General features: G+C 36.8%; 2 protein-coding genes across 2 annotated transcripts; one reads left to right on the top strand and one right to left on the bottom strand.

Moving 5' to 3' along the window:
- Nucleotides 1-1,151: 1,151 nt before the first annotated feature.
- LOC122281909 (lysM domain receptor-like kinase 3) lies at nt 1,152-8,824 on the bottom strand. Its single transcript, XM_043093778.1, has 11 exons — nt 7,821-8,824; nt 7,062-7,151; nt 6,102-6,401; nt 5,396-5,541; nt 5,207-5,296; nt 4,993-5,098; nt 3,179-3,330; nt 2,988-3,085; nt 2,759-2,906; nt 2,029-2,136; nt 1,152-1,456 (listed from the first exon to the last, which is right to left on the bottom strand). Exons 1-11 carry the CDS (start codon nt 8,434-8,436, stop codon nt 1,292-1,294), a joined length of 2,019 nt encoding a protein of 672 aa, XP_042949712.1. The 5' UTR covers nt 8,437-8,824; the 3' UTR covers nt 1,152-1,291.
- Nucleotides 8,825-18,617: 9,793 nt separating this feature from the next.
- On the top strand, nt 18,618-22,467 carry LOC122281900 (auxin-responsive protein IAA26-like). Its single transcript, XM_043093766.1, has 6 exons — nt 18,618-19,249; nt 19,458-20,113; nt 20,772-21,046; nt 21,600-21,747; nt 21,979-22,043; nt 22,155-22,467. Exons 2-6 carry the CDS (start codon nt 19,554-19,556, stop codon nt 22,205-22,207), a joined length of 1,101 nt encoding a protein of 366 aa, XP_042949700.1. The 5' UTR covers nt 18,618-19,249; nt 19,458-19,553; the 3' UTR covers nt 22,208-22,467.
- The last annotated feature ends 2,239 nt before the right edge of the window (nt 22,468-24,706 follow it).

The following is a 24,706-nucleotide window of genomic DNA, read 5'->3' as shown; positions in this document are numbered from 1 at the left end:
AACAACAAAGCTCAAACATGCATTATCTTATCCTTCTCCCTAGCTGTGTCGATTTGTGTTAGAAGATAGAAGTATTGTCGATTTGTCGCAAAATTCTTAATGTGTGATCCTCATGTGCGGCCTAGCCCACCCATAAGTGTCACGCACCACCGCGCCTCTAACTATGACACGAGGTGCCTACAAGTTTGGCGTTTTTCACATCTTTTAGATCTAACCCACCTCGCAACCTAACACCTTCGGTGGGGACGAGGCCATGATTTTATGTAGAGGGGCAAATGATATATAAAAATTTGTCTATAACAAAACTTAAAAGATTACTTTAAAAGCGTGTATTATTATATAATAGGTTTCATGTTTGAATGTAAAATAAAAAATATTGAACATGCCAACTTTCAATGTTATTTCAACAAATAAAGATCACTAATTATAACATTCATTCTCTGTACAGACTAACAAATCATTTATAAGAAAGTTGTTATTATTATTTTTTTTTGTTGGTTTCAAAACGGCCTTATCTCAATAATATTAAAAGTTGAAAAAGTTCATTTAATTTATTTTAAATCAATGAGCATACATATGAATTGTGGAGAACAATACATCTAATATTTTTTTATTACAAAAATCTATTCATGGGTTTTTTGATAGGTTAAGGGTGCAAATTTCTTTGGAGAAAATGATTTAAAGCTTTTTTATTAAAAGATCTTGAAATTTTTAAAAGGTTGATAACAAATAGACAGAAGAAGCACGTATTCCACTATTTCTCTTTTGATTTTCACATAAAGGAACTATTGTAAATTTGTAATGGACTTGCAGTTTTACGAGATTGCCATGAAGTTTGAAGTCATCATTAGTGCATTAACCTTTCTAGTGTATCTTTCTCCCTTTCTTTTAATGAAATGCTTGCTTGCTTATAAAATAAAATAAAATAAAATTTAAAATAAAAATCCAATTTAATTATAACACCAGCTGGCTCGAACTTTTTCTTTTTCTTGAAGGAGAGCGTTAAAGCAACATTTAAAGCATCATTTTCCCTCAGCTACATCAGCCTACATCATGATATTTTCATCAAAATTTCCCCACTCTAACTTCAAAAAGTATAGAACATTTGAAAGGCAAACAAAAAAAAAAAAAAAAAAAAAATGAAGGCAAAATAGATAATAAAGCATACCGCTATCTTACCACTTCACTTGAGTACCAGAGCTATACAATACAGTGAATACACGCATGGCCATAAAAATAAATAGGGAAGACTTCAAAGTGGTATTGGGTTGAAAAGAAAGTACTTCTGCCGCTATCTACCTTGGACAAGGCCACTGAACACTTGGCTGTTCCCTGCAAGGGTTGCTTCCCACTCCACAGAGGACAGGAGAATCTGTGACAGGGAAATCACAACTTGCTTCATGTCAGGACGTAGGATGGGATCCTCATCCACACATTGCTTCCCCAGCATGGCCATCTAAATAAAGAGAGTGACAAACAGAAAATGAGGTGTAAGTCACTATAGCACAACTTCCGGTGCAATTAAAAAATTAACAGAATGGAAGAGCATATTTCTATATGACTTCCCTTGCCAGAAAGTTGTTAATATAAAGCATCAACAACTAGGTTTCCGTGGCATTATAACTCGATATAGATATGGTTCCAAGCTAGAGAAGATATATCGGGTCACTATATAGTAGGGTAGACGCAGGGTCTCTTTCTTGGGTGGGAATCAATTGCAAAATCAAACCAGATATTCATAATCCAAACAATTGGTGGATCTTAGTGCAGACCAATTTATTGGTATATATTGTGCTAACCCTTGAACAGATCAATTTGCCCACCTAATTTATACGTTGAGTTTGTCAGAAAATCATTATAATTTTCTCTTCTGATCATCCCCCTCCCCACAAAAATTCCTTTAGTATTGGACGAGGTTTGGTAAAAACTAACTCTTTCTCCCTAGGAAGGCTGCAATCATTAGATTCTTATTGCCAAATTATTAATTAAGAAAAAAAAAACAGCTATCTGCAATGAAAATACACAAACCTTAAATACACAATCATGTGGATACAACGCCATCATATCTGGATCAATGTAATCCCTCATGCTTGACAGACTCGTGGAATCAGGTGAGTTCCTTAGAGCTGCTAACATCTGAAATTTCACACAAGCTTCAGAAAATCAGCATCTAACAGGCATCCTCGCGCAAGGAAACAGTTCCAACATACAAACAAAACCTTTAGTACTGCAACTTCATAAACAATACAGGCAAATCATCCTTGTATGAGAAAATTGAAGGAAAAAACGAATCATTCACAAATCTAAGGCTTTGCAGAGTGACTAAATCAAAGTTAAGTACAACGTATTTAAGCCCTAAGATTGGAATTTAAGTGACTTCAACAGATTACTCTTCTCAGTTCCAAAGATACCAGAGCTGCGGAGTGTTATGGTGGGGAAATGCTTATTTAATGGGAACACTTATAAATAGACTTATTTGACAGGAAGCCTCACAATCAGTGTCTCAAGCCTAGTCTTACAAAAAAATTGGAACCTCAACCAACTGTAGAGAGCATAGCATTTATCCTAGAGAACCAAGCATTGAACTATTCACGAGGACAAAGTCAAGCTACTCTACAAAAGATTCTTTTTTATCTTCTGGCATTCCAGATTCAGTACAATGAGCAGGTCAAGTCATGTGGGTTTAAGGATACCAATTCACAGGAGAAAAACTTTCATGAACCGATCAGACATATTATGGCTCATTAGGAGAACTTACGACGGATGCCAGCATGCGTCTTTCAGGATTTTTCATCATCACACCTTCTGTTCGTATAATTGCCTCCTTCCCTGATAAAATTTCAAAAAGAACAACACCAAATGCATAGACATCGATTTTGGTGGTGGCAAGACCATTACTCAAGTATCTGCAAGGAAACAGGAAAGCAATTAAGCTAGATAACCTTCTTGTTAAGGACCACAGTAGCCAACTATGAGAAGCTGCTTACTCTGGAGCCAGATAACCAAATGTACCAACAACTTTGGTTGCTGTAGCTTCTCCCTCACCTTTTTTTCCAACAAGTTTTGCCAACCCAAAATCTGAAATCTAAATGCAGATGGGGAAAACATATTTAGTGGGATGGACTACATGCACATAAGGATTATGCAAGTGTAACAATGGGGGTGAAATTTTTTGAACCTTTGCCCTGAAGGTACCATCAAGTAAGATGTTGCTTGTCTTGATATCTCGATGTACATAATGAGTTTTAGTGTGCTCGTGGATGTATTCAAGACCTCTAGCAGCATCAAGGGCAATCTGAACCCTCATGATCCAAGAAAGTGGTGTATGATCTACAAGCAAATGATTCCCTTTCAGATTTTAATAGTATATATAAGCATGCATGTGTCATGCATGCAAGGATGTCATTTTGCAAATTTGGAGGTCTAAAAGCCAAGAACTATGCACCATGCCTTGACCTTAATGCCAGGTTTAATGAGAGGGTGTTCCTTGTATCCCTAGTCAATCATGCTTAGGTGTTGGTCTTGCATATGTCCCATGTAACTGGGCTATGCCTAGTTCTCATCAATAAATCCTTATTTACCGATCCAAAAAAAAAAAAATGAGAGGGTGCGAGGATCAGGAAATTGATTGACAAAAATTGTGCACCTATTTCAATGCATCCACAGATCCCATTTTATTGAGAGTCAGGCATGCACAAGCCTCAACAACTCCTAGTGGACATGGATTCAGCCCCTCTCAAATGTCTGGCTTAGTCGAGCATTAGTAACTTTCAAATCTTAAAAAAAAAAAAAAACTGCTAGACTGTGGGCCCGCAAATATGAATCTCACATCTACACCAGCATTAAACTCCCCTCACACATGGGCATGTCAAATAAAATTAAACCAATTGCAGGCCTTATACAAGGAGACAGAAGAAACTAATGGAATGGAGATTTGCAGGACTTGAACCAAGCACCTCATACACTAGGCTCTCGTATAGGATGTACAACCGAAATTGGACAAACTTCAATAGTGGGATGGTCATGGCAACCAATCACCCAGTTTAGGGTATGATAGTTCAAATTTATCCCAAGTTTAGAAAGACAATGCAATCAACACATACATTAGGGTGAGAAAATATAATACACCTTGAATTTCATTTCATGATGTAAAATACATTTTAAATTACTTAAAAGTATAACATACCAGTCGTCACTCCACTACCAGGCTAAAAATTTGTAATTAAGTCACAATAAATAATTTTGAAAAATGGCCACAAAATCAGCCAGTATAGTGGCCGGCCTGATCTCTCTTTCTCTCTCTCTCTGGATGTCAAGGAACCTCTCCAAGGTAGGGCCCTTCGGACCTACCCCTGTAGAGTAAACCATGGTCTCGTGCACCACACCCTTGGAAGTTTCCCTATACAAAACTGGTTAAGCCGACCTGTTCTCATAGGCATTTAAGGTGAGGCTGAACCTTGTTCTAAAACCAGGGGCGAAGGACTAGATGGATGGCCCCAAGCCAAAAATTGCCCCCACTAATTACAACATCAATTTTGTGGGACTTTCTAAAAAAAAAAAAGTACATCAATATTGTGGACATTTTCTAATGTTTCAAATCCATTTAAAGCGACAGTAAGCAGCATCACTTTTATTTCATTATAATTCTCACACTAACTTGTTATCATAATTAGTCAAAATATGGGGCAAAAGATTTGAAGACAAGTATCTGTATCAGAAACTAACTTTCTTGGAGCTAAAAACATATTTTTGCTTGAGCTTTCTGTATCTTCGTTAGAGGGCTGGAACTATGTTAGGTTTTCTATTTAAAGTTGTATACATCCTAGTCACAGCAAAAAAAATCCTTCTGATTAATTAAGACACAAATATTCTCATAGGGAGTGATTTTATCAAGTCTTAAAGAGATGAGAAACTAGTAAAGTCAGTACAACTAATTTGTTACAAACTTACAATAAAACATATGCTCAGCAAAGAATTAATGTGTATTCTTACCCTTGTTATGAGGATCATGCAGATGGTTTCTAAGGGAACCCTTCTGGGCATATTCGTATATAAGGAAGAGCTCATCGTCAGTAGCAGCATAGCCAATCAACTCTACCTTGACAAAATTAATCCAAAGCAGGCGTCAAAGCTTTGAATTGCTGAAAGCTACAAATTCCAAAGCTAAAAGATACTCAGTCATTGTTATTGCTACAAAGAGATTTACCAGATTTGTATGATGAACTTTGCACAGGACTTTCATCTCTGCCATGAATTCCTTAGTTTTTGTAGCAGTCATTCTTTTAATAGCAACTTCCTACAAAATATTCAAACCTATTACTGAGTTCACAGTGGAAGCTTACTTTAGACAGACAGGAAATCTGAGTTATAACCACAAAATTAGAGAGCTGTTAACCTGGTCACGAAGGAGGGCATAGTACACGGAACCATATGTTCCATGCCCAAGAAGACCTGACTCAGAGAATCCATCGGTTGCAGAAAAAATTTCATCATATGTAAAAACCACAGGCTTCTCCATGTCAAACACATTGGTCCCTAGAGCTGCAAGAAATAATATAACACCAAGAGTCAGGTATCCCAAGCATAAAGACAATAAGAAAAATATCATAATAGTAGATGTCTAGAAAAAGCATGGAACATGGCAGGAGCTTCAGATTAACCGATCAATTGCTATCCCAATTTTGCACAGCAGGGTTATGAAAATCTGAAGTTAAAACTTTTTTTTTTATAAGTAGATCTAAAGTTAAGCTTCATCATTGTACATTGAATAATTTACAATTATGATCATCCATGCCACATTAAGAAAACATCTAGACATTTTTGCCCCTTTAGCAATGGAAGCAAACATACAGAAAATACAAGATTAGCATTTCTGCGAGACTTAGGCTACGCCATATAAGTAGTTTTGCAATTAGTTTCCATAATTCATTCCTATGTATCCAATTGAGCAGGTATATAATTTTCTTGTTAAACCAATCAATTTAATATATTTCCCTGCTATAAAGTACACATTACAAACATTTGGACAGCACAACTTCTAACTGAAACCTCAGGAACTGGATACGATTTTAAGTCTAGAAAAAGTATTTAGGACAAAATACCTTTTGGAGTAGTAGTCTGGCAGTTGCTAGATTCCCCATTAGTTTGCTTGACATCCTGAGACTTGCAGCAGACATACCTTCCTGAAGCACAACAAAAACTGGGCTTTCGAAGAATATGAAACTTGTGAGAAACTTTGTCATCACGATCTTTTGTGTGACTCCTTTCGGCTTGAGTAAAGCAGTTTGATAACCTCAAGGAAATACAAACAACTATGCTTAATACAATCAGTGCCAGACCAATCCCCGCACCCCCAGCAATCCATCCATATGGCATATGATCCTTGTGATTCTGCTGATCACCTGCAAACGAATAGTATCGAAGCTATTAAACCTATAAGAAATAACTGCAACAGCACGACACTTATGTTGAAGCACGATTGGAAGACCTTGGGAAAAGAAAGAACAAGCTGGAAATTATTTTTAAAAAAAAAAAAAAACAACTTAAAATAGGAAATTAAGAAATCACACAAAACCAAGATATTTCTAACCCCGATCTCAAAAGGGAATGCCTTAGTTCAGTATCATTAACATGATGCTCTGTGCCATAAATTGAAAATATCAAAACAACTATAACTCAATACTTAGCATTGTTCACAGCCAATATGTGTCTCCCCTCAACAGGGATTTATTTGCAATTTTGTAAGAACTTCACCTTGTTGCTAATCTGTTGCTAATCGGTATGCAGTGAAAGCAACTTTGTTTAATTTATACATATGCAATGCATACTTGAATGTAGAGGTAAGCATTGCTCATTTACATTCAGACCAAAACAGTTTTTACATCTTTAGAATTGTAAGCCATAACTCAATTATTTTTTATTGGAACCGGACAACGCTATTATTATTGAAGTAACTAGTTGTCATGTTATAACAATGGTATGCACGACAGAACAGAACAAGCACTTTGCACCGTTCTAGCAAAATTCTTTGAATTTTTTAATGAAGATACTGTAATCCATACCTGAGAAACTGTCAACAGTTGGAGAGGGAATTGGAGAGGGAACAGGAGTGGGAGGACTATCATTTTCCAAGGGATAAGGCTCACCAGGAACTGAAAAATGTAAACGTGAACATCAATTAACATTAATCTTATGATTAAGGTAATGATGGAACGTCAACTCTAGTTTGCAAATCCAATATTAATAAGAAAATGTATAAAATTGATGCATCATTAAAAAAACTAACATAAAGAAATCACATATGTGTGCAGCCAATTACAATTTGTTCTCTCCCCATTATGATTAAGCCAATTGAATCGAATGGATTCGATTTTTATTCTAAGACCTAACACACAAAATAGTTCTAAAACTATTGATAAGTTACGCGCTGGCAACAGATTTACTTATCATTCGGCGTTTCTTCAGTTCTTCTAGCAAATAATGTCGTTTGCTCTTTGCCCCAAATTAGACAATTTGAGATCCTTCCTTTCGCGCATTACAAAGTCTCTAATACCAATGACGTCAATAGGAATCCTGACCACAGACTTGCATCCCACAAAAATTGAAGCCAAACCCAAAATTCAAACCTTAACTTTGTTAATCAAGAATTTCGTTAACTACAATTGCTCATGCAAACAATATATAACCACTGCATTTTGCGCCCAAAGAACCTGAAAATTTGATTGGCTGATATAACCCGAACCCATGGAAAGTTTGAAATGCAAATCCCATATGAAGCAATAACAATGACAAAAGCAGTAAAGAAAAAGAAACAGACTAACCCGAATTCAAAGGAATGTGATAGAGAGCACCCACAGTGACATTATCAGGATCTTCGATCCCGTTCACTTGCTCGATGCTATCCATGCTCACCCCAAACCGGCTCGCCAAAGACTGTACACTATCCCCATCTTTCATCACATAGCTCAACAAGTAATTCCACAACCCACTGGAGCAGCCACAGAAGAGCCTCAACGAAACGACAGCTCCGACCTTGGCCCTCCTCGAAGTATTGGGCAACAAGAAAGCCAGGCCATCGTATGCGTCGAAAGCTAAGTCATTGACAAACCCCTCGTTGGATCTCACCGTGAACGTGGTGTTGGTCGCGTACTGCATAGTGGTGCGTAAGCACGAGCAGTTCTTCCGGATGAAGAGGTAGTTAAGGCCGTCACTGCTCTCCTCGACAGTAATGTCATTGGGGAGGACATCGAACATGGATTCGATCACGGCCAGGGTCTGGTTAGGCCGGAGCTTGAAGGCCAAAAACGACGTGCACAGGCGCGTGGTATCCGTACAGTTCATTGGGGACGGGTACGAAAATAAAGGGTGACTTTGGACAAGAAGTAGAAGAAGAACAAGAACGAAAGAAAACAAAAGAGATGCCCGTAGAAAACTCATGGTCCAGCAGCTAAAACTTAAGCTGGAAAACGACGATTAGAAATACGAAATTGATTAAAGAAGCTGAGCTATATAGAGGAGCAAAATAAAAAGACAGAGTAAGAGGGTAAGAGAGAGAATCCTAATTTTTTATAGAAAAACAAGAAGATGAATATGGAGGAGTTTGATGCATCAGAGGGGGCGTGAAGGAGGAGGACAGGGAAAGAGAAGTGTAACAGAGCATGTCGCTGGTTTGGTTACGGTGAGTGTGACAAGGGCAAACTGTTTTTCTCTGAGCGTAAACTGCTTGTGACCAAAACTAAACTAAAAAAACATGACACAGAGAGAACGACTTGCAGTTGCAGAGAAAAGAAGCAGAGAGCGTGGGGGAAGAGAGTTCTCACTCTGCAGACGCACCAAGTGCAGATATTTGGAGTGCCTTTTTTCTGTTTTACCAAATCACCCTTACGTTAATTTATTAACTCGTGCAATTCGTATAACTTTTTTTTTTTTTTGAAACATTTCTTTTCTTCAAAATAAAGTTAAGATTTAGGATCCATATTTTTGCTATAATAATAAAATAACTATAATTATTTTTTACATTAATTTATAAAATAGTTATAATTTTATTATTTTTCTTTCTTTTTTAATATAATGAAAATGAGAGAATTTTGAATTCAAATTTTTCATTTAAAAAACAAGATTATATACAATTAAATCATGATATTCTTAACTTATCATTTTTCTTTTTACCTATATGGTTAATAGTTTTGAAACCTAGTAATATTTATCTTTCTTTTCTCGTAAAATATGTTTGAAGAGCGAGTACTTTTATCAATAATTTATTATTATAATTTCTATACAAATATTACTTGCAATATTAATATTTCGAAATTATATTATTTTAAATATTTATAAAAGAAATGTTTTTTAAAGTAATTTATAGATTAAATTAGTGATAATATAGAAAATGTTTGATTCACGTAGTTATATTTATTTATCACAATAAAATCAATAAACGTAGAGGAGTTGTAAGTAAATTACTGGAAAGGGTAAGGTTAAATAGGGAAAAGAAGTTCAAGGGGGATTGGTAACGAAGGGGCCAGGTATAAGGGGAGGTCAAACAAATAAAAATAAAAAGGTTTGGGCACAAGTTGCGAAAAGGATGAAACACAGTTGGGTTGGGCCCACAAAGTCCCGCCAAAATCTACCAAACTCGCCGATGAATTGCCGAGAAACCAATGGACAAGTAATGTTATGGTAAAATAAATAAGAACTAGGTTGACTCAAAGCTTTGACCTAACCGACAACTCACAGATCGATGCCATATGCCCCGATCATCTGCAGTGTACTCCACCATTATTGCATAGGCAAAGAAGTGGATGTCGGAGGAGCATGAATTGTAAACGAATTATCACTTAATAAACGCACCATTACGATGATCATGATTTCGAACATGACTATATAATGTACGTACAAGAATGGAGTTCCTCGGGTAATGCCAATACATTGAATAAGGGTTGAAAACTCGGGGACCCGCTTCTGACTGGGGTAGGCTCGCACGTGGACAGAAGACAACTGTAAAAATATAATATCCAGGCTCAGGGACACAGAGATCTAACCTGCAGCAAACGCCAAGATATGTACTCCAACAAAGCCCCAAAACAAGATTAACATATCAAAAGTTTGATGTGCAGTTTTTACTAAAAATAATTGAATATAACAAAACTCTTAATATATATATATATATTTGTATTCTTTATTATGCAAACAAAAAACTAAAAAAGACGTTAAATTAATTATAAAACAGAATTTTTGGAGGAACTCTGGGCAATGTTGGGATGGAAGGGCAGTAGGCCAAAAAGAAGGAAGATGCATGGAGTTTTGATGATGTGTATTAATGAAAGTTTGTTTTGCAGTAGGTAATGAATTATAGATCCAGACTGGAAATGCATGTCGTACAGAAAAGGGAGCACAATTCCTTTTGTTTTATAAATTTTTTGATGGCATAGATCAATAATATCTGTGCTGGAGAGGCCCCACTACAGTTGGATCCATCTTGTACGTATATGCCTGAAACAAAGGGTGGTAGGTCCCTTTTTATCAGTCACTTTAATCAGGAGCTGTGGCAAAAGTTTGAAGGTTTGAGTTTGGAGAATACTAGGCTGCAGGGAGGAGCTGGTCCTTCCATTTTTTGTATCTTTTATGGCAGACTTCTCAACAGATAAGAGCTTTTAAACAGACAGAGTCCAAGCCCATATTTTGTTATGGGCTCGTAATGTTATGGATTTGGGCTATCCATAATCGGTTGTAAAGGTGCTATTAAGTAGACCAGAAAATAAAATTGAGAGGTCACTGCCCCGACTCGTTTACAATTATTCTATTTGATAACCCAAGCCCAATTTTTCTAATGCTAGTTGGCAGTTATTTCACTGGATCACGTTAGGCGGCCTCTTTTCTTCTTTCTACAGTCGAATATTGAATAATCCATCTAAATTTGATTTATAAAATTTAAATTTTAAAATTTATCTTTTAAATTAAATTCTATCATGTAAAAGATATGGTATAAAATTTTTCAAATATAATTATTTTTAAAAATTCTATGCTAGAGAATTGTAAACAGATGCGAATCCATGGGCTTAAATAAGTTTTCCACACTGCTGAAAACTTAAAAGCACTGTATTCTCTTGCAAGTTTTATGTGGGTTTTGGACCCTAAAGAACAGCGGCCAGCATCTGGGTTTCAAAGATCTGCTCTCTCGGAGCTTGGGCTCAGATTTTGGGCTGGCTAGCTTCCTGGGCTTTCTCGGTCCACATCGATTTTGAATAGCATATTCCATTTTAGATGCCATGCTTGTACAAACGTGCTTAGTTCCTGAAGTTTGGTAGCAATGACACATATTTACAAAGTACTTTGTTTGACCAACGCCTAATAAGGGAAAGAGGGACCGATCTTTACAGCAAGAATCCCACATTTCGAGTCTAAAAGCTGCGTGAGAATGTGGAATTTTACAAGCAGATTGGAACTAACCAGTACTGTAGTCGGTCAAGAGAGCATGGCATGGCATGGCATGGCGTGTAACACCATTAGGTTCTTGTCGTTGAGGAATGACACTCTTTTTCTTGACCATGAAGAGTAAAGATCACTTTCAAGACCTACACATTAATTACTGTTCTTTTGACCGATTATTTTAAAATAGTGATTTTTTTATAATTTTATTATAAAAACGACCGTCACAATTCAAATATATATATATATATATAGACATGGCACGTTGGCACTATTCTTTGGAAAAATATTATTGCAAGCAAGGTTTGTACATTAATTAGTACACCAATATTGATATATAAGGCATATGTTTAACGAAACGATATAAATTGAAAACAGAAATAATTTTCATAAGATATGAGATTTTATTATTCTCTTTATATATATATATTTTTAAATAAAAAAAATTATCGATGTGTAAATTGATACACGAACTTGCTTATAGCTAATTGTTATTATAAAAAGACATGAATATATATCATTTAAATCAGTAAATAGTATAGTTGTTCAGAAGGAAAAGGAAAATGGCGTTCTCATTATGAGGAAAATGAACTATTGGTGTGATCAAATCATTAAAAGCCTTTTGAAGAAACTTTTCTTTAGGTGGAGGGTCCTCAAACTAACTTTAAAGACTTATTCATAATCAAATCAAGATCACATTTTAAGTTAGAAAAATATAGTTGTAAGTACAATTGTACATTAATCTGTGTACTAATATGATGTGATTTGTTAAAAAATAAATTTTATTAAAAACAGTGTTAATTTAAATTTTAAGTATGAATAAATAAGTATTGGTACACAGATTAATGCGCGACTGTGTTTGTATATAATAAAACTCTTTTAAGTTTGTAACGTTGGTAACTCGCCACTTTTCCCCTTTCGATATGGGTCGTTGTTGAGGCTGCAAAGAGAGACATGGAGAGTTAACGTTTCATCCTTTTGTGTATTTTGATCGTTTTTTTTTTTCTTGGACTACTCCTTGACATGGTCTCCCGGCCGTCAACTTTCGTCAACGTCCAGATGACATGCCCACGTTTCTTAGATGCAGCACGAAAACCTTTAGTCCTCCATCCATTGCTTTTATGCAATTGGGTTTTATCAAAATGGCCGGGAAAAGCTTTTCAAATTAAACAAGAGTTTTTAGAAAAATCCGTTGTTATTTAATATTTTCTTATCGGCCAAACAGTTAATTTGCTATATATGCAACACAATAAATAGACCATAAATGAAGTTCAGGAAACAAAGAAATTAAACCACCTTCCTGACAACTTTTCATCGTGTTCTTTCTCTTGGCAGGATGGTGAATTTTACTAATCAGACAAACATAACACCTGTATGCATATGATATGAGCATTATTCTTTCTAAAAGGCAATGATTCAAAGACACATAGTGCGTTCCCACTAGTCATTCCGAGCATAAAGGCTTTTTTATTCATAAAGGTAGAAGACAGGCTAGTACTCTTAATGATAAAGGTACCCCGTACATTAGAAAGAGATGGCTGATCAGCTTCCTTCCATGTAGAGAAGAAAATATTGCAGGCCGGTGCGCATGGTTTAATACAAATAAAGAATGTAAATATGAAGTTTTTCATAAGGAAAAACAACACATATATACAAGTTGCGCAAAACAAGAATTATGTATGAAATAATTATACGAGTGCCGGCTGTCCTTGTGTTGACTCTAGTCTTCATAATAATGTGGAATTATCTGTTGAGATCCTGGGGAGGATTATTCCCAAGTGGCAAAACCTAAGTGTGTCTTCCTCAGCACGCCTAGCTATGAAATCTGCGAAATATTCTCTTTTGCCCTTTTTCTGGTACAGAGAGAGAGAGAGAGAGAGAGAGAGAGAGAGAGTTGTTTTCTAAATATAATCTGGACGTAATCCATGCGAGAATCAAAAGAAGTCGTCATTATTGATCAGACTCAGAGTAAGCAGACCTACTAATTATCTAATCATAGGTGTATTGTTAATTACACTATATGCTAAGCATTATTTATTAGATAAGGACTACATATTGGTCCCCTTTTGCGGAAACTCGGCCTGGATTTGTTCGAGAATCGAAGCAGAATCGCATACGAAAGGACTACATGCAGTCCTACAGATAAATATTTAATAAAAAAAAGCAATCTCCCAAGTCCTAACCAATAATAATGATCGGAAGAGGGTTCATGATGATAGTTATCGACTCTCACTTATTTCTTTTTCACGCATCTAATTATAACAATCACAAGCACTAACAACACCCACCTCTTTCTACCCAATAAAAACCCAAGCTTTCTTCGGTGTGCGTGATCAATTTATCCCATACTAGAGGATATGGCCAAACACATTTACGGCACTCAGAACATTAATTCTAGGTAGAGAAATATCACCACACTGGATATTTGATGTGTTAGGTACACATTAATATTAGATGGCATGTTTTGTTGAGATTTAATATGTCTGTTCCATAACATATCTCGTACGTACGTTCTTCTACAAAGGAGAAGTTTTTATATTCAGCCTGTGTGATGATTGAAGCCCGGTTTTTTTCACCTGTGAAATCATTTTTTGAGGGAATTAGGAGTGGATCCCACTACTTGTAATACAATTGGGTACAACAGCGGCTCGTGGGGACAATCTTTAGGTTAAGGAAACGAAAAAAAGGGCCAAAAAGAAACAAATGAAAAAGGACAAGTGATGGAGGTAATGAATACATGGAAGAAAACTAACAAAAGAAAAGCCAAGAAAAGGGGATGTGGGAATGTATCTTGTTAGTGAACATATCATAATATATATTAGATGAAAAGAATGGTGGGGGCTGCCACGAACAAAGTTGGGGATATGCACTAATATTGCGATATGCTTGTAGTTGGTGGTGGTGTGGATGATTTGATGTTAAAAACGTGGGAAAAAGGTAAGAGATTGGATTTCTTCACAGATTGGGGGACTAAGCAGCCCAGCAGCCCTCTTTCTAGCACGCTGCTCGCAAAGCGTCAAAAGGCATGGAAGAGTGAGATCAGAAAAACATTGATGTGGAAAGCACAGGACAGACACAGAGAGAGGGAGAGGACATCAAGGAAGGAGGTTTTAATAATGCCACCTGGGGATCAAGGAATTATTGTTTGGCTTTCGGCAACTAACTTTTACATAATGATGGGTTTCCGAGGCTTCTTTTAATGGTAGAGTGTTACGTTACTGTTAGTACTGATTCGACAAATGTTGTCATTGAATTGCAGTCGCAGTTTGGTATTCGAGAAACCCTACTGATTCTCATTCCTTTGATTCCCTATAATAGGCCGAGATATTGTTTGCTTCGAAGGAAGACAATCCCACTAGCAAACTAATGAGTTTTGTGACAAAAAGACAAGCCCGCCGTTTGAAGTAAGTGTGCGCATTTAGCATCCTAACACTTGTTTCCTTACAAAAATCTTGCAATCAAATCCTTTGTTTGCAATGAGATACATGTGGAGAAGGAAAAGTAGTGGAATCTCTAAAATCATAAAGCGGCAAGGAAGGGTCTTAATCAACACAATGGACGGTAATAGTAGTCGGTGTAGGCTCAGTCAGGATTACCAAAATAACAGACTGATCTTTTCGTGATCATGTCCGCCAAATCCATCCCGGCAACCATGCATCTCAATTCGCGCCTTATCATCCTGCGCCATGGCTCGGGGCTAAGGTTATAACCATATCAAATGCCGTGATTTATCTCTTACAAAGCAGTACTCTTAAATTATTTATACCGTCGTTGCACAACTACTATTCTGTCTAGTAGCAGAAAGTTTTGTTGTTATTTCGATGATAGGACTCAAAAGGCTTGAGTGCGCCTCGGCTGACTTCCGATGCATATCTCGCCCCTGTGGAACAAAAAATCATTACATATACGACCTCTTCTCATAAAGATAAACTTTGATACGACTTTTACTACGCAATCTCTTCATCACCGTCCATGCTCAACTCTACGGCTGATCTTGAGACTTGATCATTGTCTAATCCCCTTGTTAAGATGTCCTTTCTCAGACTAAGCTATTGCACGCCTTCCAACAACATATCCTCATATTAATATATATATATATTTTTCATCCAAACATTACCTCTACTATTAGAAAATATTAAAATATTTGTACAAACAGGTAAGGAATTAGAAAATATCTACTAATATTAGTTTCTTTAATCCTAATATTAATATATATACGTATATTAAATTTACTGCAGTTCGCAAAGCCAGCATAGTAATAGAGCAAAGATTCTATATTCCATGTCCACGCGACTCCAGAGACTATAATCAAGAAATAGAAAAAAAAAAAAAAAGAAGCTAGTTTGTCCACTTAACTGTACCGGGCGTCCAGTGAAAAAGATTTATTTTTATTTTTTTACTTAATAATTAAAAAAATAATTTTAAATATAATGATATATTTTTTATTTTTTAAATATATTAAAAAAATTAAAAATAAACTTGTAGTAAGGTTGAGCACTATTCATAGAAAAATGCAGCATTACAGGTATGCTTTGTTTAATATTTAAATAGTTAAAACATTCTATGATTCTTTTTAATAAAAAAAATGATAGTTATAAGTGTGTATTTTAAAAAAATAAATAAATATAAAAAGAAGAAATTAATTTTTTAATAATAGATTAAATTTTTTATTTTTATTTTTAATTCCGTAAGTTGAATCCAACGCGCTGGAACTGAAAGTGGGAGCGGTTCCAGTAAATTGGTGAAGAGAGCGTCAAAATATAAATACAGTACCATACGAACACTTTGTACACAAAATAATTTCCTCCGACTGGGAAAAGAGTGCCTTAAAGGTCGAGCATGTTGGGTGGTCGGAGAAAGAGATCACGAGACAGAGAGAGAGAGAGAGAGAAAGAGACAGTACCCCCGTCCCACGTAAACCAGGAGCTCTGTTTTAGCTCTGTTTTTATTCAGAGCATTGGCATTGGCACGTGTCGGGCAAGTCTTAGATTTTAGGAGAGGGGCAGGGCTAAAGCGAGTGTAGGATGCGTTTCCCAGTATCCAACCAGACCAGCCGACCACTGCTCCCTCCCCCGTCAGCGATTACAGGTTAACCCCTCTGAAACCTTTGTGGTACGGTTTGTTTACACCATGGTTAAGACTTGCACTTCATTAACTTATGCACTAACCATAAAATCGCCGAGTTTATCTCTGAACAATTTACAATCGGACGATGAAATGACATTGAAGCCCTTGTATTGATTTCGAGTAACCTCTGATATTATATTTTTCATTATCATCCTATTTTTATCTCATTAAATAATAATAAGACATGTCACATTTATTATCATTAAATAATTATTTATTAAATATTTCATTATCCTTCAATATTAATGAATATATCCTACAGTACCATACTCTATACATTAATGAGTTGGCACTCTTATTTAAAAAAAATGGTAGAATTTATTAGAATGGATTGCTAGCACATGATCATTCCAGCAACTGCTTATTTTATGCTAAATGGAGGGAAAATATTTCATATCTTCTGTTATATATGAGCATTCGCCCATGTACAATATACAGGAACTGTTAATCACGTTGCTCTTATCTTATGACGTGTTCAACATTTCTTCGATCCTATCTTATGATCGCTACGTACGTACCAATATCATTCCAATCCTGCAATGTGTTTTGTTAGGCATACTAAATATCCTCAACATCAAAAGAGTACAATAACACGATCATCATGTAACAACTACTTTTATCCACCATCATATAAAAAAACTATTTTATTTTCTCTCATTATAATATATATGCTTTTTTGTCGACCTATCATTCTAATGAAACAAAAAGACAGTCATACGGCCTTTGAACAGTAAATTTGAATGGAATTTCTAGCATCGGATACCTATGGCTATGAGCAGGCACGTAGATTTCTTTTTCGATCTTATATCCCTCGTGCAGCTCAGGTTGAGCTGATTATAACATGCACGAGGGAAAATGCACCCATGCATGCATCGCCCAGAGATTTTGTTTTTGGAATATAGTGAACTTAATGTGCCGTTGATTGCTTCACCGATCGGTACTATCATCCTGATGAAAACAACACATTCCAAACTTCATTTCTCACTTCTTAACACGTGGGGATGCGGTATTTGTCCATTTTACTATTCAAAATAAATGAAACATACTTAAATGAGAACAGAAGACATATATGAAAAAAAAAAAAAAAAAAAAAAAACACAATATACGAATATGCCCAATTAAGTTGACTAGGAATTGTCTGTCCATTTAGGAAATGCGGCATGTTAGGTTCATTCAGCCTAAGTCGTATGATGATGTAATGAAATAATAATAATAATAGAGGATTGTGTTCTTAAACTGGATCACAGAGCCGAAATTATATAAAACGGTACTGTCGTCGTATAGTTTCCAAGTTCCGTTTTTCTAGTTAGCCATCTAGAACGTGGGTTAACCTAACCACGTAGAGGGAATGATCGGGCGACTTTTTTGCCGAGTTATTCAGAACGTTTGGGTGGTGTACGGACGGGAGTTTTGATTCATGAATACACAAAAAGCGCATAAAAAGAAGGTCTCCTTTAGACTACTGTGAAGGGATCAGAGTTCTCTCGAGCCTTGTGTCTAAACTCAAAATTGGGTTTTCCCGATCAAATGTCGAGTGGCTGTATATGTAAAGTTTGGCATCGCATCTTAACAACAGGTTATTATTAATTAGGGATGTAAAAGTGATCTAACAAAATATTTAGCAAATAGATCTTATTCGATTGCATTAAACTTCGTTTGTATCGCACAAGCCCTGCAAATCCTCTACCCTTCTCTCTCTATCATTTTGAGGTTCAATAAAATACTAAATACGTGTAAATAATCCCATCCATTAATTCATGACTCCCTAGAAAGCAACCCAACATTTAACAATTAATTCAGCCTCAAGTGTCTCTCTCTCAATTTAAGTTACCTTAATTATCTCCTACTTAACCACTCACTCTTAACACTAATAAAGGCAAATGTTCAAGAAGGCCGCGAGTCTCTTTTTTTTTTTTTTCCTTAATAGGGTATCGTTAAATCAACTTAATTAATATGGGACTTAATAGTTCAGTGACTTTCGTAGCCAGCATGTCCCGTTAGTCTTCGCCTTAGTAACTTTCTCTTTTCGACAAGACTTAAATAAAGGGCGAGATGTTTGGGATTGTGTGCTAATAAGAGAGGCTAGTCTGCGTGTTTGTTTGTTGGTAAAGTGTGGTAGACCAGAGGGGAGGCATCTTTAGGGGGGAGGTCAGCACAGCACGCTTGGTTGCTTCCTGTACTGAACAACCTAACGTTTTTTAGGGGGTCCTGGTTGCGTGCGTTGTGATCTAATTCCGTTCCTGTTTTGGGCTCTGAGTAAGGGGAATCTCTCTGGGTTTATCATCGTCTTTCTCTATTTTTCCTCTGTTCGAAATCTCCATCTGCAACATCTATATACCAAGTTTGAGTGAGAGAGAGGAACCCACTAAGCGTGCAAATAAAAGTTTTTAAAAGCGAAAAGCTAGATATCAATCCCGTGCTATAATAGCTCCCTCTGCTCTCTATCTTTGCTTTTGGGTTGTTTATCTCATTGGGTTTTCTTTCTCTTTGGTGGGGTTTCTCTCGGGCTTTATAATATCGTGCTCTAGGCTTAACTCTCAGGGGCGGGGCGTTTGTTTTGAAGATTTTCATGGGTTGAAGCTCCTAAAGTTTGTGGGTTTTGTTCGTGTTCCCTTATCTTCTTACTTGGTCGCTGAGATATCAGCGTGTTTCTTCCACTTTATTCACCTGGGCTTGGATTCGGATGTCTGTTTTTGTGGTAAGTTCGATTCAGTGCTCAAAATAACTGCTTTTTGATAATTTGCGGACGTGGGCTTTAGTTTTGAGCTCCGGTTAACCTCTTCAGGTCTAACTTTGTCTTTTAATATTTCCACGTGTTACTTTGTTCAACAACCGAGCTTTGAAGTCTTTAGGTACTCCTTTGCTAGTCCAAGTTTATAACCTGTGAATATTTTTGCATTTTACAGTGAGGTGCTCGAAGCCTCTTGGTGCCGATTAACAGTTGTAGAGACAAGGAGATTTTTCATCTGACTATTTCCAGGACAGTCTTTCCTGGTTTAGAGATGGATGGATCATCCAGAAATGATGTCTGCCCTCAGTTCTTAGATTTGGTTCCCAAAGAGAGAGCGTGGCTGGTCAACAGAGATGAACAAAGAAGGCGTGGCCTTTCAGAGGAGAACAAGTTGGAGCTTAGGCTTGGTCCTCCTGGCGAGGACTGGTCTATGACAGATAACACAATGAAAAACCAAAGAGAGAGAAGCGAGTCTCTACTCTCTCTTGGGTACTACTCTACCACTACTCCCATGACCCAAAACACTAGCATTAATAACAACGGCAATGGAAGCCAAACACAGATGTTCTCTTCCCCTGAAAACACAGGAGGGGCTGTTTTGTCATCTCCGTGGCCTTCTTCAGCATTCCAGGGAAAGACCCAGCACAATCAAAAGCAGACAAAAACTCCATCTTTTCTTCAGGTACCGTCAACACATCAAAGCTCGCCGGTTTTGGCTCAGGAAGCGTCGCAGCCCCGTTGCAGTAACGTGGTAGAGTTGCAGACTGCAGAGAAGAAAGCATTTTCCCAATCTTCTGCAATGACTGCTGTGCCCAACAGCTCTCAGAAAAGGTGCTCCCACTTGTCCTATTATATGCGTATTTTTTTAATTTTTTGGACAGGATATCCATTCCCAGATCACGTTGTTAGATATTTTGTGGTCCATGCATAATTGCTGAAATTTTTAATGCTTATATTTCTGAATTTTAAATGAAACCATTATTTTGATAACAAATAGAGCTGTATATTCATTCGTTAGTGCGACAGTCATTACTGCTTTCCGATTCTACGTATGTATATAATTTATATTTTTCCGTCAATTTTAACGAGCTTGTTTGGGCAAACTTAAAGATATAGGCCCTCGTCCTTCCTTTTTTGTTAGCCTTAATCTCCATACATGTGAAATTCCGATTTGTTCTTCATCAATGCATGTTTGACCATCCTTCTTGCGAGGTATATATACATCCCCTTCTTCATCTAAATTATAGAAAATGAAATATATGGTACGCCAAAATTTGTAAGCATTAGGCCTTGTTGGTTATATTTGCGAATAAGAAATTTCATTGGTTTTTTGGTTGTCTTGTTTTTAGTCGTGTTATGGCAACTACAGAACTGATAAAAAAAATTTCACGGTATTAAAACATATGTTTCACATTGTGAAGGCTGCTTGAGATCTACGTTCTTTGTACTGATTTTATTGTGCTTCTCTGTCTTCTGCTCTACAAAATAGGACTGCTCCTTCTCCAGTCGTGGGTTGGCCTCCAATTCGATCATTCAGGAAGAACCTAGCAAGCAGTAGCTCTTCAAAACCAGCTTCTGAGTCGCAAAATGGGGTCCCAGACAAGGTTCCCTGTAAAAAACCGGTCGAGTCTTGCACCAAAGGCCTATTCGTGAAGATCAATATGGATGGAGTCCCAATTGGGAGAAAAGTGGATCTCAAAGCCTATGACAGTTATGAGAATCTCTCTTCTGCTGTTGATGAACTCTTTAGAGGCCTACTTGCAGGTTATCTACATGTCTTTTTCTCCTTCATTAATTGATATCTTTTTAGTCAATATGTTAGTGCATAGAGTTGAAATAGAGGGCTTGCTAGATAAATTTCTTAAGTAGCAATATCCACTTATTCAACATGAAAGAGAGGGCATACTTGGTGATGTCAATTTGGTCAGTCTTTTCCCTTAAACATAGAGTATTTGCATTATAGATGTCACCAATTCTGTAAGGTAGATGTGGCCTTTCAGCTTTGGTCAAATTCTCTTCACCAAACAAATTATTTAATGAATAGGGTTTCATGTGGCCCCATGATGCGTCAGCTAGTAGAGAGGAACCAGGGGGGGGGGGGGGGGGGGGGGGGGTTGGGGGGGGTTGTTGGGGGGTAATGAAGGATTATACGTTCAGTGATTTCCTCCAATTATTGTTATTACTAATGTTTTATCTTTTTACCTACGTTTTTGCACGTGATCAGCATCAAAAATATTTTTTCTTGGATTAGTAATTTCAATCTGCATTAACGTAATTAAACACTGAGATCTAATTTTCTGAATATTTTCTTTTTTAGCTCAAAGAGATTCCCGCCAGGATGGAATCCTGAAGAAGCAAGAGGAAGACAAAGCAATTACCGGTTTATTGGACGGAAGTGGTGAATATACACTTGTTTATGAGGATAATGAAGGAGACAGGATGCTTGTTGGGGATGTCCCATGGCAGTAAGCATCTTACCACTGTGGATTTAATGCAGTTGAGATTTTATTTGTCTATATTATATATCCTCACCTGGTTAATGAGCCATGAGCCTATGGCAAACAATACCCCGTTTTTGTCTTTATTTTTGTTTAATCTGCCCGGTAATATAGTATTAGATTCCTTTTAACTTATTTAAACAATAGTATTTGACTGAGTTGTTTTGTGACTTGTACATCTTAATTTGTAATCTGCAGCATGTTTGTATCTACCGTGAAGAGGCTTCGCGTGCTGAAGAGCTCTGAACTTTCAGCGCTTAGCCGTAAGTTCATCTTCCAATTTCATAGAACTAGATGCTTTGAATCATTATTATTACTTGTGGGTCTTGATATTATTTGCTGTTTTTGGGTTGATGGCTTTCGTTGTTGTTCAGTTGGCAGCAGCAAGCAAGACAAGGTATCATCTCTTGAATCTTCAAGGAGGTGAAAAAAGAAAAATGCGCTGATGTTTGAAGTGTTTCAATTCCACATTTTGACGCATATTTTCGTGGTTAAGAAGAGAAAATTATCAGCTTACGTGTCCAAGTTATATTTCTAGTTTACAAGTCCCAAGTAATGTTTCATGAATGTTTTTATTTTTATTGAGAATTCCTAATGTATTCGTCTTGGCTCATGTAGAAAGTTAATTAGCCAGACAAATGTTTGTTCAGACGATGCGCAATTTCGTAACAAGTAACTTGTTATGTATTTTTGTTCTTTGGGGATACAAAAGTTGGAAGAATGTCGATGAGAATGGGAGTGCTAATAATTATAGAGCATATAGGGCAATTGTGGGCGTGGTGAATCCAAATGTCATTTGGCTGTATTGAATTGGTTAAGATTTTCAATGCCAAATGTGTAGGGGATGAATGATGAGAAAAAAAATTAAATTAGTTTAAGAAGAATAAAATTAAAAAATTAAAATATGTTGGGCGCGCTGAGGTCATTTTGACAAATAATGGGCTGCTGTTCTATTTACTGTTGCAAATGCAACATTTGCTGACTTGACAATCAAGGAGTAAAGAAAAGAAAATGCAGTCTGGCCGGTTTTTTTTTACACCAATCTGAAATGCAATTTCAAGGCTCTTAAACTAATCAGCGCTGTGATCTACTACAAGCTTCAGCAATTGAAACAATGATGGGATGTAAAGCTCCTGCACTTTTCTCCCTTTTGGATTCAGTTGATACCACGTCCACATCCACTGCTAGAGAGTAAGTACACACTATTCAAAGGTTACTTTCGGCTTCGGGAGGGGAGAAAGTGTAAACTGTAAATGCTTTTTGTTTGAAGGGGTGGACCAAAAAAACATCCCCAAGCAGACCATTGACAGTTATGCAATCCATCCATCGTTCTTAGACCCTTGGATCATTTGGCTCGCAAACCATAACGACAAACTAAGATGCCTTTAGCCTTGTTAAAAGCTCTCTATGATCTGAAGAACACGGCTAGATCGAACTGTTTGGGGTTTGTTTGATAGCTGAGCTTAGCTTTGTTAAAAGCAATGGACACGAGGGGCCAACAAGAGAGAGTGGGTACAAGATATGGGAAAGATTGAAAAGTCATTGTCGTTGATAGCTGCCTAACTTAAGATCGAAAACTAAGACCGATCTCACTTTTAAAGTAACCGTGGGGCAGGAAAAGAAAGGGATAAAAGGAGATATATTTTTCGAGGGGGAAATAACTTATCAAAATTAATAAACCTCGAATGCTTAAAATGATGGAAGGGAAATTAAATAGTAACTAAACTCATATATCGTTGTTCTAGCGGTTGACCAATGGACCTTGTGGCATCTTTCACAAGTGTATTTGTCCCACTTTTTCACGTTTCTTCTCTCTTTTGCTGAGGTTACACATTTTAAAATAATTTAATATGTGTATTACGTAAATAACAACCACTTACATTTAAATATTTGATAAAATCTAGGATTAATATGAATAAATCCCAACAAATTGGTTTTAAACAGGTTGAGCCTGAGCTTGAGCTTGAAGAACTGTAATCTCTTTTCATTTTTGTTGAGTGGAGGACCTATAAACTCAATAAGGCTCCAAGCAGGATTCCAAAACAACTGAATGGAATGACTCGCATCTGGTTGACCTTTTCTTTCTGGATCCAGAGAGCATAAACCATTAACCATTGCTGTTGTGGTGGGTTGTGGTCTGGATATAGATATAAATCTTAGAACAGTACCTCTAATAAAACGAATCTTGAAGGCATCGCATTTCAACACCTCAGCTTCTTTATCAAGATGTCAGCCTTCTCAACTAATTAAAGTGGAGGATCTGTTAATAGATCGACCACGCCCTTCAAAAGCAATGTGAAGTTAATGTGACAGCACCATCAAGATTAGTTTCGTGCGGTACATAGGAATCAACCTTCCCAATGACAATTTTGACTCTTGAGCGCTGACAAGACGGACAACAATCGCGCTCATATAATTTTTGAAATGTTTCCTAAAAACTTAGCCATCGGGACCTTTTTAAAAAGGAATGCCATCTAGCTTTCTTTTTTAAGAAGGAATACCATCTAGCTAACAAAGCAGACTGGCGGCCACAAGATCTTTCGAGAGTTTTTTACACTACCTGTAAAGGTCTCTTTCTGATTAGTTGTTTGTTTAAGCGTTACAGCGATTTAAGGAAAAACTAAAATGAAGTTGCCAGCACCACTCGTATTTGCATGTCCAGCTGTCTTTTTAGCTGCAACCATGCCTTCAATTCCATCCAATCTGTGTGGATATAATAAAGCCAGCAAAAACTACTCTAGAAATCCCATGTCAAAACAGTTACTCCATTAATCAGATACCAAGACTCTGAAACAAGAGTGTTGCATCGCTACTAGCAGTGTTCATGGATTGTACCAAAGCATAACTTCGTCAACATGCAGACAGCAAGGTCCATGATCACAAGCAGAGAGAGACAGAGAGAGAGAGAGAGAGAGAGAGAGAGAGA

The sequence above is a fragment of the Carya illinoinensis genome, chromosome 1 (genome assembly GCF_018687715.1).
Source record: "Carya illinoinensis cultivar Pawnee chromosome 1, C.illinoinensisPawnee_v1, whole genome shotgun sequence".
In the NCBI taxonomy this organism is placed as follows: domain Eukaryota; kingdom Viridiplantae; phylum Streptophyta; class Magnoliopsida; order Fagales; family Juglandaceae; genus Carya; species Carya illinoinensis.
Note: the sequence above shows the minus strand (reverse complement) of the source record. Positions and strands in the feature narration are given on the sequence as shown.

What these genes read in the sequence shown, in the direction of transcription:
- LOC122281900 (XM_043093766.1), top strand. Translation starts at nt 19,554, where the DNA reads ATGGATGGATCATCCAGAAATGATGTCTGCCCTCAGTTCTTAGATTTG. An exon ending in CCCAACAGCTCTCAGAAAAG is followed by an intron (nt 20,114 to 20,771) that starts GTGCTCCCACTT and finishes TCTACAAAATAG; the next exon opens with GACTGCTCCTTCTCCAGTCG. An exon ending in TGAACTTTCAGCGCTTAGCC is followed by an intron (nt 22,044 to 22,154) that starts GTAAGTTCATCT and finishes GTTGTTGTTCAG; the next exon opens with TTGGCAGCAGCAAGCAAGAC.
- LOC122281909 (XM_043093778.1), bottom strand. Translation starts at nt 8,436, where the DNA reads ATGAGTTTTCTACGGGCATCTCTTTTGTTTTCTTTCGTTCTTGTTCTT. An exon ending in GCATGATCCTCATAACAAGG is followed by an intron (nt 3,331 to 4,992) that starts GTAAGAATACAC and finishes ATTTGCTTGTAG; the next exon opens with ATCATACACCACTTTCTTGG. An exon ending in CACATGATTGTGTATTTAAG is followed by an intron (nt 1,457 to 2,028) that starts GTTTGTGTATTT and finishes CTCTTTATTTAG; the next exon opens with ATGGCCATGCTGGGGAAGCA.